At 34.2% G+C, this 16,394-nt stretch overlaps 3 protein-coding genes and 1 long non-coding RNA gene across 7 annotated transcripts in view; 2 read left to right on the top strand and 2 right to left on the bottom strand.

The window, feature by feature from the left end:
- LOC135801931 (rap guanine nucleotide exchange factor 2-like) overlaps positions 1-7,253 on the bottom strand; it is a 48,709-nt gene extending 41,456 nt beyond the window's left edge. For all 3 annotated transcript variants that reach the window (XM_065315455.1, XM_065315456.1, XM_065315458.1), the window contains exon 1: positions 7,070-7,253. The gene's annotated coding sequence lies outside the window, so the exon portion shown is untranslated. The remainder of the gene's footprint in view (positions 1-7,069) is intronic.
- The window catches only part of LOC135801922 (uncharacterized), a 114,328-nt gene that overhangs the window by 60,109 nt on the left and 37,825 nt on the right, over positions 1-16,394 (top strand). The gene's annotated exons all lie outside the window — the stretch shown is intronic.
- LOC135801944 (uncharacterized) lies at positions 2,675-3,886 on the top strand. Its single transcript, XR_010550481.1, has 2 exons — positions 2,675-2,744; positions 2,812-3,886. It is a non-coding gene; the product is annotated as an uncharacterized lncRNA (long non-coding RNA).
- LOC135801941 (sphingomyelin phosphodiesterase-like) lies at positions 8,890-13,446 on the bottom strand. Its single transcript, XM_065315478.1, is given in 12 exon segments — positions 8,890-9,547; positions 10,140-10,510; positions 10,568-10,931; positions 11,055-11,422; positions 11,481-11,559; positions 11,614-11,677; positions 11,680-11,889; positions 11,953-12,123; positions 12,186-12,336; positions 12,518-12,666; positions 12,735-12,804; positions 13,318-13,446. Coding segments are annotated over 11 exon segments (2,064 nt in total). The 5' UTR covers positions 12,802-12,804; positions 13,318-13,446; the 3' UTR covers positions 8,890-9,477.

Genomic DNA, 16,394 nt, shown 5'->3' with positions numbered 1-16,394 from the left:
TACATTCTGCACTCTATAAACTCATGAATAAATTATTGGATAAATGAATTTGTGTTGGTGTTAATTTTATAAAAATAAATTGATTTATTGCATTGCAATGTAATTAACTATTATTTAGTCATCGATAAACTCGCGTTCGATTAATATGCATTGTTGTTTTTAACTGTAAATGTATGTAAAAATATACGTCTACAAAAGTTTTAATTGGAGTGAAAAGCAAACACTCGAAAAAGTTTAATTTGAGCATTCTATTCTTTCCACTTCGGATTCCACCAATTATAAACACATCAAACAAACAACGCTGCAGATAATTGTCTCTATAAGATTTTGGCAACGCGCCTAATGTGCTCGGCAATAAATTCAAAGCGCAACTAATTCCCTAATCTAAAAACCTGCCTCCTACGACTTTACTATATTTTGCAGTTACATCGTAAAATACAGTTTCCATCCGTAGTGCAAGCAAAGTGCAGAAAACACTGTTTGTCGCCGCCGCGGTATTCTATTAGCCGCGCTCCATCTTTTCGCCATCATCAACTTGGCGTGATTTTTCGCAGAAAGCCATAATAAATCGTATTTTATGCTTTCGCTGTTTCAGAGTTTGCTGTTTGCCGTTTTAAGTTACTAGCCTTTCCTTTTCATCGTATTTTTACAAACATAACACACAAATAAATAACAGACAATGAAAACATTAAAGAGATAAAAATTTTGAAGAAAATCCAAACAATAAACACAAACGGCAATAATCGACGACGACAATTCATAAAACAAAGCAAACCGAGAATCATTTCTCTTGTATATAGAGAGCGCGAAAAATGCTGGCGAAAAGTCGCACGAACTTTCACTCGAAATAAAAAGCACACAGCGCAAATTGTGACTTTATTCCTCAATGTATAAACTCGAAGTCGTCGTGCATAAAAACGGAATAATTATACAAGTGGAATGAATGGCAGCATGAATTCCTTTTTCCTTAGCCGTAAACTTTATTTTGCGGTTTGTTGTCTTCTGGTAGATGGTGGCTGTCACGGAGCGTTTAAAAAGTGTTTAAACCGCCGAATGGAAAAGCTGTTAGCCGATTTAAGACTTGGGTAATTACTCGCGACTCTTTGTCATATTTCGGATTGTAAATTCATTTCGCTTAACAGAGAGTGAGTAAATGTGATTTTCTAGAGATGCCAGATTTGGGCCACAGAAGGCGATTGTTAAATGATTTTCAGTGTGGAAACATTTAATGTGAACACGGTTAAACAATTACGGTGAATGGAAGAAAGTTTGCACAATTTTGTCAAAATATTAATGAAAATACAACAACAAAATAAAAAATTTAAAAATATTGTGACGTAAATAAGTTATTTTCAAATTGCACATAGAAATTCCTATATAAACTTTTATCCCAGATTTTATCCCTTTATAAAGAATTATTTTTACAAAAAAGTAGCCCATATTATTTTCCAGGGTTTAATCTATCTCTATACCCAAAATAATCAAAATTGATTAAAGGGATTTGGCGTGAAAAGTGAACAAACATACAAAATTAGTGTTTAATATTGCTATAGCTCTAGTAATCTTAACATTTTTTTTACTTTTTACTGTTACTTATAGGGCTTCACGCGATACCGAGACGAGACGTGTTTTATCAATTTCTCGGCGATACCGATACCACAGTCCGAGTCTCGTTTTTGGTCTCGTTATTGGTTTCGTTACTTTTTTTTATGAAGTTGTTATTAGAAAAATGGGAAAAGGTCCAATATATGAAATCCAATATATGACCATCTGTGAAATATTTCTTTTGTATATTCAAAATAACAAGTCAGTAACCGAATATCATGACCTTTTTGACTTTTTGAAAGTTTTATGAAAATTAAATAACTTATTTAAGACCCTATATAAATGATCTCTTAGTTGGATCGCCGCGCAAATTTAATCCGCAGCTATTTTCAACTAAATTAACCCCTTAGCCAGATAAATTGCGAAGGCGGGTGCGTGCAGCATGCGCCGAAAACAATGGCATCCCACCGAGAACGCTCATCCAATACACACACCATCCACACTAAATCAAAGTCAACGAAGAAATAGTTTCACCCCACACCCTCCAACAAGCAGAGCTTTTCACTTTCACGCACGTTACAGTCGCCGCCTCATCCACTTCTTGCCGCCGTCTGTGCGTTGCTCGCAATGCGTGTACACCGCTCGACTCGCAACATATCTCAAAGTTATTAGACCGCGAACGTGCAGAGATGTGAATGTGTGCGGCGCAAGAGGGTTGTTCGGCGGCGGATGCAAGCGAGTTACGGCTCCTCCAGCGGCACTACTAACATATTATTATACTTGATGCGGTGGCAAAGAACAAAGTACATTCAGGAATACAAAAAGGCATAAAAAAAGTAATTGCCCTATGTTACTATGTTCATCATAAAACAAAAGAAATTATGTTGGACGTTGTGTGAGGTTTGGAATAAGTACTCGCATAAAATTCCAGGCAAAGTGAAGTGAAATGAAGTTTTTTCTTTAAACAAATGAATAAATGAACCAACAAATGTCCTTCCGATGAAATCCGCCAATTTCACGCGCGTATCTAAATTGCTTCCTGCGCTGTAGTTGTAATTTACTATCATCGATTACGCGATGCACAAAGTGCTCCCAAAGCCGGAGAGAGAAAATTTAGAGGTTAGGAATTTATCGCGCATTATCGGTGAAGGTTTAATAGCCTTGAGAGAACAACGCAAGGCAAAAACGACACAAATTGAGTAAGTGTTTCTAAAAGAATCGAGTTAAGTAAGTTGAAATCAAATAATTCCATCGTAAATTTTGTAGTTTTTGAGTTTTAAACTTCCGAAAGCACTATAATACCTCAAAAAACGTAGCTTAATGCAGCTGGTAACTACGTGCGATAATTTAACTGTCTACAAAGACTCGAGTCTAGACTGGCGTCAGAAACGAGTCATAAGTGCGATTACACTCGAAAGTTCGCAATTCTAAAGCCGTAAACCAAGCCTTCGACGTTAGGTATGGATAGAAAATCAATTTCCAGTTAGTCCTGCACGACTAAAACCTAAAACCCTTCGACAGACGTAGGTAACTCTTCAATTCGCCATTTCATCACTGGCAGGTCATAAAACACACGCAATTATACTAGTAGTGTCATAGTCATTCAGACACTTCCACATCACGGAATGCATACTGTAAGCTTTTAATTAAATTAGAAACCTCTATAAGGTTGACACGTCGATATTATTCCGCTCGCCATTTCGCAGTGCGAAGAATGCGATGTCAATGAACCACGACGATGTAAAGACAAATGAATATTAACTATTAGGCATGTAATAACAGTCGTATGTATTGAAAGTTGTAAGTAGTCGTAATCATTAAAGAGTATACACGCGAAAATTCAATTACTAGGTAATTTTACTTGTTAGAAATTGTGGAAGAAGTTGCGCAGAAGTTTCTGGTTCCGAAATTTATGCCGTAATGTCATAAAGTCGTGACCGCGACATCACAATTGTTAAACTTGTTGTATTATAAAGATATAGTAATGATATTAGCATATGTTTAATTAATAATCATTAGTATAATAGGAATTGCAATGCTGTAATACTTAAAAGTTGAAGTATTCAATTTAAAATGTTGCGTTTAATTTTAAATTTAAAAATGTATTATCTGAGCCTTAAATTAAGAAATTCTATTGAAAATATTAACAAAAATGTTATTTTGATTAAATTGCATATTTTTGTACTATTACATAATTAAATATTAAATCATTTATTGAAATTTGTTAAGAAAACATGAATTGTAAAATTATGATGGTCGAAATTTGGCCTCATTTTATACTTATGTAAATATTTATGTTTTGTATTGACAATAATTGAATGCTAAAATATTTTACACAACATTTGAATCGATCATTTACTCATTATTATTATTACTATTTAAATTCCTAAAATTTCTATTTTCAATTAACATTCGCTTTTATAATAACAAGTTTTTTCCTTTTCTTGGTAAACAAGAAAAGTAACTTTCTAGTAAGTGAAAATTTCTTCTCGAAAACCTTTCACCGCAGTGCAGATCGTGTGAAAAATTCTCTTTAATTTCTCATTTAATTATCAATTGTCCGCAGCCAATTAGATGCATTAGCAACCTGTTCGCGACTTCACAAATCAAGTGCGCCATCTTTCACCTGACCTACAGAAGCATCTCACAATTTCCATGCGATCTTAAAATTCTCCAATTTCAACCAAAACGAAACGAAAATTAAAATCGCATGTGAAAATCTCCTATCTTTCGTGATTTACTGTTTGCTGAAGATCTGACTAAGATCAGAAGTAAAGTCTAGAAAAGTAAAGAAATCAATTGTGTGTGAACTTTTCAGATTTCGTCTCAGACAGAGTTAATTAACCGCTATCGCTAGTATTTATTTTTCATTGCAATTATGAGAGAATGAATAAGAGTAAAAGTAACAAAACTGAGTGAAAATACAGCGTAGAAATTTCTTTGTAAATATTGTAAATTAATGATTTATGCATTAGTCTGTCTTTCATATTTCATACGCGCATTCTTCAGTTGACCTTAATATGCAAAATCAACAACAATGTTAGGTTAAAAATATGTTGAGATCGTTAAAAAACTGATTTTACACGATGATAACGTTAAGATACACCTGTTTTATTTACAATAGAAAAAAAAAAACACTTGTTATACTTTCAAATTTAATTAAATTTCAGACTATTCAATAAAACAATCATTAATAACAAGTTACGGATGTGTAACTGGAATTTTCAAATAATGAGATCATTATTCACAAATTTACTAATACATCAATTATTTATATGAATAAAATTTTGAATTCAGTATTGATAAAATGACTTTTTGATATTTCTGTTTTCGACTGCTGTTATTTCACAAGAATTCATAAAATCAGATAAAAGCTTTGCGCTGTGAGTCGCAGGGCATGTGCCAGCCATATTTTTCGGGTGTACACGTTGAGTGAGTCATTTAATTACTAATTGTTTGTATGTATTACTGTGGAAGAACGCGCCGCCGTGAATTTACAACGCGTTCGCAGGTTGCCGGCGATAAAGCAGAACCGCTGCCAACAGAAGCATGACGCTTTTTGTTTTTGTTTTATATTTCGCCGCATATGTTATGATTTTTTACTGTTTTCGCCTAGTCCGGACATAAAACAAACGAAAAATCTTTTCAGAAAATTATCCTAAAAAGCGCTAATTTAGTAAATTAAAATTTGAAACAATATTATTAAAACAAATTATTTTTTAAATCTTAATTAGTGAATGATTTTGTTCTAAACTTTAAACCATTTTTAAAGGTGCAAATTATAAGTAAATTTGAATAAGAACAGGTTAATCAACTTGATGTATGAATACTAATAATAACATGGGAATAAACATTGGCAACCTTGAACTGTCTGCATTTTAAACAAAAATACTGGTAATGAACGAAAATTGCTACAATTTCAAGTCAGCTGGAATGTCTTTGTTTCGAGAGCGAGCTGGTGGAATGGACAAACATTAAAAATAGACTTTTAGTGCACCAACTACAAGTACGTGTACTTGTACCTATCCCAAGTACTTGGAAAACACTTCAAATCTATTCTAGGAATTTTATCACTCCGAAGAGAATGAGCTTTGGATAATGTTTATTTGTAACTGACTACAACTTGACTAAGATAATTATTTAAATTGAACATTCCGTAGTAAATCAAGTCAATTCCAACTTTACAACTTAAAAAATAAAAGCTTAATACAAAAAATACAATAAAATATTTTTTTTGCATTATCAAAATACAATTTACGTAAAATCATGAGAATTTACCAGTATCGTAGTAATATAGTAAAATATTATCGACATTTGGTTTTATTAAACAAAAATCACGACGTATTATGTCGATACTAATCTACGAATTAATGTTGCAGAAAACGAACGATAAGAGAAACAATACAAATGCGCACGATATGATGCAGTACATAAGCTTGTGTTGAGATTTACGTCGGCAAACACGGCTACATAAATAATAACTTGCACTACGCTTGCATTAAAATTCGCTATGCGCTGCAATAATAAAAGCCTCACCACCAACCGACTTTGTTCCACTGAACTAGCCTACGTCGTTTCTATAAGTGATTAATCAGGCAACAAAATTTAATAACACAGTATAATAATAAAAAGTGCTTGCATAGTAAAGTTTATATAAATAAAAACAAAATGCAGTGCAATTTTAAAACTAATCCAATAAAATAAATCACTATTTAATAAATATATTCAAACTAGAGGTTTATATGTTTTTCATGCATAAACCGTATAATAAATACCTAATTATACGAATCAGAACGAATAGTATTGAACTCAACTGCATAACGTCTGCTATTGACATTGAAATTGATACACGTCACAATGATTACGTGCGGCAATAGAAAGGTTGAATGTTTTATTTTTCTATTTGGTTTGAATGATGGGCGATTACGTGGGTAATGTCTAATTCAAGAACAAAATCGAATATTTACAGCCAACAAAATCGATCCACATTAATTTAGCATCTAGTTTTATTGCCCGAAGCATTTTAAACATTTATAATCATAAAGTATGCTCTTAAACAGAAGTATAATTTGTTCCTTTTGGAAACAGTAAAAAATAATTGTTTTTAATTTAAAAACACATATAATTAAACAAATCGTTGATTTCCTTTATTGATTTAACACCGATATTTTCAGCCCTAGGGCTGTTGAGGTTATTACGACGTGTTGAAATGTAATAATTTATTTGCAACGTTAATATTTGATATTTATTTAAATGTGATCTTGAAAATACCTATATTCTACACACTTTGTGTATTTGTCGAATTTAATATGTCTTATCAGTAGATTTGGCAATGACAAAAATGCAAATAAGCATGGGAACTGTTTCCTTGCTTTTAATATAGTAAATATTCACATAACATTCCCAAATAAAATGATATCACTTATCACACGACCCATTTCGCCCTAAAAGTTTCGCAGTAACACCACAGAACAAAGAATTGATAGCGCCGATCGAAATTTTCGAATTACATCTATATACCAACCTTAATATTCTGTTGTAATTTCCCCAGCGAACGATTTGCTTCCGGAAACTTCTTTTTCGCACAGAAAATAATCCTCGATGGTGGTAAGAAAACGCAACTTTTATAAACCAAAACTTAAAATAAAAATTCCAAGTTTTTAAACTTAAAAAGATTAGGAAACTTGAGTGCAAATCGAAGATGCACGTAAATTTATCCGTCTGACGACCACAACAAACAGGTGTACGCACTCTTGAAGGAACCGGCTTTTCCTTTCGTTTCTTCAACGACTGGGTTTGTTTCGTCGAGTGGTTGTCGTTAAAAGTTATGCGCGCACTTCCTGATCCACCACGAGAATCTCCAAACAAACGCAGGTAGATGGATTTAAATTTTAACGGACGTTGTTAATTGTTATTACTGTTATTATCAGTTAATGCACGATTGTGATGGCAATGCGTTTTGTCAATTTGGAATACCTAGAGTATGTAAATGCGAATCGGCGTGTTTGCAAGCACCAAACACCGGCGGACACTCGAATGCGGCGCGCACGACGCAAGAGACAAAGGTAAACTGAGGATACTGAGTGCTTACAACGAGCGCGCACGGCGACCGACGATCAACTAGACGCGCCAGACGCGGCCACCAAACGCATGCGAGTAGACTGCACGAATGCCGCGCGTCGTCGCGCAGACGAAGAGCGAATGACGACATTATACTACCCTGTGGGTAAGGGTTAATATAGTTATTACACTAACAAATAAAACAAAAAAACTAAGTTTTTAACTCGTTAAAACTTAAAATTACATTTGCGATGTTGACATCTGTCAGTTGTCATTATTTTTACTCACTGCGCATGCGCACTGTGAACTTTTCACAAACCAAACTTTTCTTTTGACATACGCACTTGGTATTCACGGATAAGATGTCCCCCATATGCTCGCAATCTACTCACTCGCATGCGTGCAAGACACCGAAACCATGTGCGATGTGCGTGCACCAACCGGCGAATGCACCGGCCGTTTTTTAAAAAACCTGTTCGGTGGTTTCACTACTACCTCTCCGCGGCTTTTACCGGACACTGGTCTTGTTTACGTGCTTCAACGTGTTTCTAATGTCGCAAACTGCGTTTGCCTTTCGCATTAGCACGCTAACCCCAACCCCAACCTAACCACCAAAAATATCCCCTGGGCGGATAACACCTATTCTTATGAATGTGTATGATTGGATTGCGAGTACGATTTGTAATGCGTTGGCATTTCTATGTTTTTTATCGAAACTCGTTACAGGGTTATGGCCATGCGTGCCGGCTGATAACGTCGTGCACGTCGTGTGTGTGGAATAACAAGGGGTGCATTTATTTATTACCTTTGCAGGGGTCGTCAAGGGTAACTTTTCGACACACCGTGCAGGCAATCATGACCCACCGTCTATCATGCCTTCGATTTGGGGTTACTGACGTTTTTGCATTATATTCTATACGAATTACGAATCCGCATGAAATATAGATTTTTTTGTTATCTCTTGTATTCGACAAAGCGTTTTAAACGGATAATTGAAGGTAAAAAGGTAAAAAATTGTAAGTACTCACTTGTTTTTGAAGTTTCACAATCACTTTTAGGCATTGTTGACCACAAAATATAATTTGCAATTCTAGAATAATAATCACTAACGTTTTTCTAACGGTTTTACTACACAAATATTCAACAAGCGACGCTAATGCTGTCAAAAGGGAAAAAAGCGACTACAACGCCACCAGTGACAGTATTTGGTACACACAATAGTTGATTGTTTGCGAATTTCAACGCAGTTACAAGAATATGTTGATAAAGTTTAGTTGAGTGGTGTCGTGTTACACATATTGTTTTATTTTATTGTATTTCGATTTCATTTATCAAAAATACACAGCCATTATTAATGTACAAATTTGCAGATTGATATTGTTATTTAAATAATAAATAAATTAAAATTTATTGTAAAAACCTACACACTAACTATAAATAATCAAGTAAGTTTTAGTTGTATTGTTTTACCAACGCAGTAAATGTTAAAAACACCACAAATTGCAAATATTTGCTTAAAAATACTCGCAAGTAAAACAAACACAACTAAATGAGATTGAATACTACACAAACATTTAAAATAATTGCATATTTACTCTATATAATAATATATTAATAATAAAGTTTATTATTATCTATCAGCTGTGAATCTATTTATTTACAGTACAACTTTGCAAGTAAAAATTGATTTGAAACTTTAAAACACACACACAAACTGTGTTTCTCCGAAAATTTAATCCTAATTTTGAGACTTGGGTTTATAAAAGTTTGTTTAATATTTATAAACAAAACAAGTAATAAATACTAAACAGCGTTTCTTGCCGGTGTCTTAAAGTATTACAAGAATCTCTTATTGTATTGCATGCATTAACATTATCCTAATCCAAGTACATATTTTGGGAGTTGTATCGTTAGTCTAGGGATTGACCAGAGCATCGACATCCTAAAATGTAATAATTAACAAATAACATTGACATCAACATTTTAAATCATAAAATACATGTTTTTAATAGACAGAGTAGTACCTCACCTTAGAAAACCATGTTTATGTTCATCATAGTGTGTTAACCAAACCATAAAACCAACACCTTTTGTTTAAACCATACTATAAGAAAATATTCCATCAATAAATGTTGAAGCCTTACTTAAAATATATACAATTGAAATAACTGCTAAGTTTTACTAAAATTACTAAAGCAATCATTGATTGCACCGTTCGCCCACATCAAACAAGCATAGTTTAATTAATATATAAACAATATGGCACATATTACACAATCTCAGTCAAAATTATAAAATCGTGGATCGACATCTCGTTAAAAGAATAATTCCACCGTTCTAGAGAAGAAAAGAAAGCAATTATTAAGTAGTAAACGACCCAAGATCTAAATTAAAGTTAAAAACCAAAATTCTCAACTTTGATTTAGATCTTTTCTTCTTACTTAATCTTCAAAAAACCAATTGAATATTTACATTCATAATTACACCTTATGAGATAAAGAGAAAGCATGCGACTACCAGCAAAAAGCACTTACGATACTGTAATAGTATTATATAACCATTGCTTCCATCCGACATTTGTCGTGGTGTCAATACGTGATTCAATCGTTTGGCAGAGATTCTTCCGATCGTGTGAACGTCCCGATCTGAGATCACAAAGTATTCGCTTCTTGCACTCATTGTCGCAGCCGGGACGCACTGGCGACGCTTTGTAGTAGTATTTATAGAATAAGTCAAAAAGCTGCGGTTCATTCGACATTTTCTCGATCAACTCGTCCCAATCTTTTGGTCGTAATGCTTCCATACCGAAGGCTTGTCGTACTGAATATAATTTAAACCAGATTGGGTATCCGTATAAATTCGCTTCACGCAGATTCATCGTCCATGATTCATGATCAATTACAGCCTAAAAATATACAGAATTTATAAATTTATTATAAAAAGATGAAAACAAAATGATTACCCTGGTTGTTTTCTCATGATCCCCATCAACATAATAAATCCGGTAGCCGGGATTAAGGTCATAGTATGGCGACACCGATGGTCCGATATAAGCAATGTTAATACTCCTGCTCAGATCTTTGTTGTCATAAAAGACTTCGAACTCGTCGTAATGCGTATGGCCAAAGAATTGCGCGGTGATCGTCGCCTCATAACGGTTAATAATGGCGTAGTAGTTCCGTGACCAGACCTTGAGACAGTCCGAGTGACCGGGCGGAATGTGCCCGATTACGTGGACTTTTTCGCCGTTGAATTCGGCCGATTGGAGTTCATAAATAAACCATTGCAGTTCCGTTGCCGGATCAGTGCTGTTCAACAGCAACCACCTACAAACGCACGCATTAAACATTAACTGGGCTCTTGGACTTGAACCAAACTAAACTAAGTTAATTTTTTTGTGACCAATAATATAATAAGTATGATTATAGTTGAGTTGTGTGCGCGCTCACCAGTTTTTGTTATTACAGTAGTTCATGTTGAGCGAAATCAGCCGAAAACCAGGGCGGACCAAGACGGAATAGAAAGCGCCGCGTCGGACAGTATTGCTGACCGAACTTGGCAGCCATTTTCGCCATTGTTCGTTTAATTCGTCGTACAGCCACGAAATGGCACTGTCGGGTGTGTCGACAAATGGCGGCGGAAAGCTATTCACCGGTGCAGATTCATGATTACCCAAAGCCGGGAATATTGGTATACCCGGAAAACGCTCCGCCATTTGCAAAACTGTCTCTCGGATTATTTTCAGATTTTCTTCACGGGTTTGATTCCATACATCATGAGGCGGCAGATCTCCCGTCCACATAATATAATCAATATCCTGAAAATAATTTTAATGTTATTTTAGGTTATTTTTTGTTTGAATTAATTAAACTCACAGTATGCGTATCCTGAATGTGTTTCAACATATTGTCAACTGTTACTTTTGGTGTATCGCATTTCCTGTAGTCGCCCCACCTTAAATGAACAGTAATATTACATCCTGTCAGTTGTTACACGTAAAAAACTCACTTTCCGGCTTTTTGATCTTTTGATGCCGCTGGACCATTTGTTAAGCGACAACACAAAGGCTCGAACAGTCAGCGTTACTTCCCTCCATGTAATATGGATCATAATGAGTGTCAGACAAATGTAAAACTTTAAACGATGGCGCGTTTTCTTCCGGAACACGAGATTCCGTCACTTCCGGTTTGGGTACAGGTGGGAACATCACTTCCCATTCGTGATAAGGGTTATAAACGTCTCCACAACCATCGCCAATCACAAAACTACAGATTTCATCAGGTCCTAAGAGTAAAAACAACATAACCTCAATTAATATCTACAAAACTTGTTTTGAGGTTAACTTACCTAATTGTACTTTGTCAAGTACTTGAATAACTTCCCCAGCAAAAAGTTCAGTCACACCTTCACAAACACGCGATGATTGAATCTTGAGATTGACGCAGAATTGATAAATCATTTTCATGATTTCCTTGTCCGATTTGCCGGTTCTAATGTAATGCTGAAGAAGTCCGGCGCCTGGAATAAATAAATGATGCGTAGAATGTTTTCGTATTTTTTGCTTTGTTTAAGATAATTACCGGCTTTGCATGCGGTGCACGAAACTTTCGATAGCAGCGAATTCTCGATTTCGAAAGCCACTTGCTTGAGGTTGAGCAGTTTGAGCGCCTTGTCGACGAATTTAGGTAAATGTGTCGCGTCATCCCTTTCCCACAGCGACAATAATCTGCCCTGAAAGGAATCAATTCCATTACGATTTATGTCATTACAAAGTATAAATAACAAAGAAATATTTTAATATGTGCAGTTATTTCCGGTTACACTTCTCATCCGCCATATTGTTTTATTGTTTCTAGTTGTTTTTTAATGATTGCGTAACACTGCTGCAATGAATACCAATATACCTACTTACACTAGATGAAACTGTGGCTTTAGCCGGCTTCGTGTGATTTCTTACGACATTCGACAACAATGGCGTCCGATGCGGTTCCGTCTTGTAGTTCCAATTGTCCTTGTATTCGTCGGTCTCGCCGTCATGTCCCTGGATAAGCACCGGAACGGCTTGAATTCGAAACAGAATGTTAAGCACGAGGAAAATCATCAAAATGATTACAATTTGACATTATTACCTTTTGCTCGTACTGCCAGTACTACTATTAGTAATTGTATCCATAATGTCGTAACTATATATTTCATAATCTAGAAACAAAAGAAAAACAACATTTGAATAATAAACAATTGAAGAAAGTCGTATGTAACGTAAACTAAAGGTATTAAAGTTGATATTGAGCTGAAAATTGATGTTACTAGATTAAATAATCATTTAAAACGGTTAAACTAATTTCAGAAATGCGTGTTACTTATATGTTGCCGCTTATTACCCATTTTATGGATGGAGAAAGTTCCAAGATCGCCGCTCGTATAACTTAATGATTATGTAATAAAAAATCACGTAATTTTTTCGGACCTCGAAATTTCTCTCATTTCTTGTGCGTATTCATTAGTTCACCGGAAAAGAAAGGTCATTTTTTACTTTACAACATAAACAAGGTTAATTACAAAAGAACAATCATCTTTTTTCATGTTTAAGGTTATGTTGTGCTAATAAATGACATTTTGACATTTAACTAACCTTAAAACTCACTTAAATGATTTTTTTCACCATAGAGGGCGTAATTTAATGTATGCAACACAATATACTACTAATCATACCTCTTGATAGTTAATAATGATTGCAAATCCGTGTTAGAAACGTCCTGTCAAGTTCCAGGTTAAAAATAAAGTCAAAGCGTTTCCTAATTGAATATAAATGATGAGAAAGGCGGACATGAAGCGTGTTGCAAGCGTATCGAACAGAAACAATATTGAACGGACTTGTGAACGTTAGTCATATCAACCTAATGTCGATAAGAAATCGATAACTAATCAACTATAAATAATTAAAGACTACGATTCGCGACTCGACTGCTTCTGTCAGTCGATATTTCTTATCTTGTCATTTTTGCATTATTGATAGTGTTTGAACTTTGCTGGATGCACATCATAACTTCACATGGCATTATAAAGCAAATGTTAATATTAATGATGACTAATAATTTATTATTCTACAAGTAATAAAATACGATATTGATGATATTAATTAACGCGGAAAAAAACTTCAATCGATTGATTATATCAACGATTACGAAGATACCGAATGCATATATGTTCACACTTTCGAATTTACAGTTACCCCAAATTCTTCGTGCCACTACACTTACTGATTTGTAGTTGTAGTGGTCATGCATACAACATTCTTTGACTGACTTTGGCTACTTTATGTTTTTTGTTTTGTTTGGTTTCTATATTAAAATACATTGCAAACAATAAAATATTATTTTTTAATTAAACTAACCTCAAATTTCACTTATACTCAAGTAATACACAGAGGGCAGCACTAGTATGAATAAATTTTGAGGTTAGTTTCTTGTTGCTAGTTTATAATATCACAGCATTGGGTAGAACACACGTGTAAACTGTTTGAATGGTTTGAAAGATGCATTCGTGGTGGCACGCACATGAGAGACATTGACATTGAGTGCATTAGTAAAGTTAATAACAGGAGAAAGCGGCGTGCGGCGTGTGGCGTGAACTGCATGGAAAATATCGTCGGGATGTTCATAAAGCGCGTGATTCATGATCATGATAATGACCGCTGGACGTTTTTTGTTTCTTCTCTGGAGCATTAAATTAATTTACTCGTTTGAAAATTACGCAACAATAAACACCAAGATCCGGAAAACACAAAACACCGGAAATGATATTACACACATATGTATAGCATACATAATTTAAACAAAATTTTATTTAAGTTTATTAGTGTAATTGTTTGAGTTTTGGAGTGAGTGGTAATTTAATAAAACCTAAAAACGTAATACTAGGTATTATCGCAGTATGCTAATACTATTATTATATGATTTAATGTGAGAATGCGTTCGGCATAGAATGAAGCAGTAAATTGAAATGAGCATTAGTTAGATATTGTGTTCTCTATTCGCGCACGGAATAATTATGTCATTGTGTCAACCTACATTTCTTTTATTTGAAATCGTACGATTTGAAACTCTTTTTTAGCTTAGATTGGTGGTACGTCTTGAAATTTGTTATTCTACATTCGAAAAAAGAAATTCGTACTAGTTACGCTCATGTGGAATTACACTAACAAATTTTATTCATATATGTATTAATATTGTGAAGAACAAACATAAATTCAGTTAAATTCAGAAATAAATAGTTAATTTATTATTTTACTATCTCGGACTTGAAATTCATTTGTTTTTGTGATAGAAATGTAATTGTTTAATTAAATTTTAGTAGATGTAATACTTTACTTGATTATTTGTAATACTTATAACACTTTTTATAATAAAATGCAAATTGCACTGTTTTACTGCTAATTTAGTGCGTCAAGTAATACTTTAGTAATTTTTGACATTGACCTAACCTCAAACTTAACCTTTCTATATTTTAAAACACTTTAAACATAATTCCACGGCCTAAAAGTCTCAATTTACAACAAAATTGATTTTATCCCAAAAATAATAACGCCTTTCAAACAATTTTCAACTAATTAAATAATAACCATGTGAAAATGTTGTATCTTTGAGGTCAAGTTTAAGGTTACCGGTTACCAATATTTCTTTAATGGCATATTTGATGCCTAATAAATTAAGGTGCTATAAAAGTCTTCACCTCTTGGAAAAAACAATTTTTTGAACAACAGGCTGACTCACATTCGTGTATTTTCACATGATTCACGTTTAAGGCGAACTTTTCGAAAATTTCTTTTCGCCTCTTTTGCTTCTTTGACTTTGACTTTGGCTGGCTTTTAGCACACGAACAAAGTACACGACAAAGCGGTCGCTATATTATAGGGTCATCAGACGGGAATTCTTCGTAACGGTTCTCTCGTAGTCTGTACGAATAAGAAAAAATAATGTCAAGGTTGATTGGCGATATTTTCGACCGAACAGACGCACACTTTATGTGTCTTATTGACACTACCAGATGATGTTATTATCAATATAAATAGAAATAAATTTATTTATTTAGAAATTCTTCTGTGTATTAAAATTCAGTTGAGGTAGTGTAGGAAGTCTGTGTTTTTCTGTTGTTTTAGTAAATGACTGCTAATTTGCTTGAAATTACACGTTGAATAGAATTTATTGACGTGTGTTGTTAGGAACTTCTTGTTTCTTCTAAAAACGAGAAAGTAAATCCGAAGATCAATGACCGACTTCCTAGCGTAACACAAACATCTAGAAGTTACAACGATAACTCGACCATCGACCATCGACCATCTTGCTACTGGAATTACCAGTAAATTGCTCTGGTTGTACAATGTCATTCAATTAGGAATTAGGTGCCTGAAGCAATCGTAAATGTTTCATTAATAAATCGATTCGTGTCTGTAAAACATCGTCAACTATGAGAAAGCTGAATGTGGGGGCGCTGTGTACTCGTGTACAATTGACAAAGCAAAATGGCGTTATTAGAATAATTTTAACCTAATATTTTAGCGTCTTATCATTTGCAAAAAATATTATGTGAATACTTATCTACGCAAAATAATATTACTTTGAAACAAAATAAGCAAAAGTTGAATAAACATGCGCAATGTGTTTATATTTCCGTGGCTGTTGCTATGGCCATTTTAAATTATTCACAGCATGACAAGTTAGAAAAACTACACCTGTGGACGTGATTGTTTGCAATTGCTTGCAATTCTAATTAAAATTGATTCAAACGCG

Source organism: Atheta coriaria, unplaced genomic scaffold, assembly GCF_025399875.1.
Source record: "Atheta coriaria isolate IRGN ID8LTWV9N9 unplaced genomic scaffold, Caltech_Dcor_3.1 hic_scaffold_14_pilon, whole genome shotgun sequence".
Classification (NCBI taxonomy): domain Eukaryota; kingdom Metazoa; phylum Arthropoda; class Insecta; order Coleoptera; family Staphylinidae; genus Dalotia; species Dalotia coriaria.
This window is presented reverse-complemented; position numbering and strand designations above follow the sequence as displayed.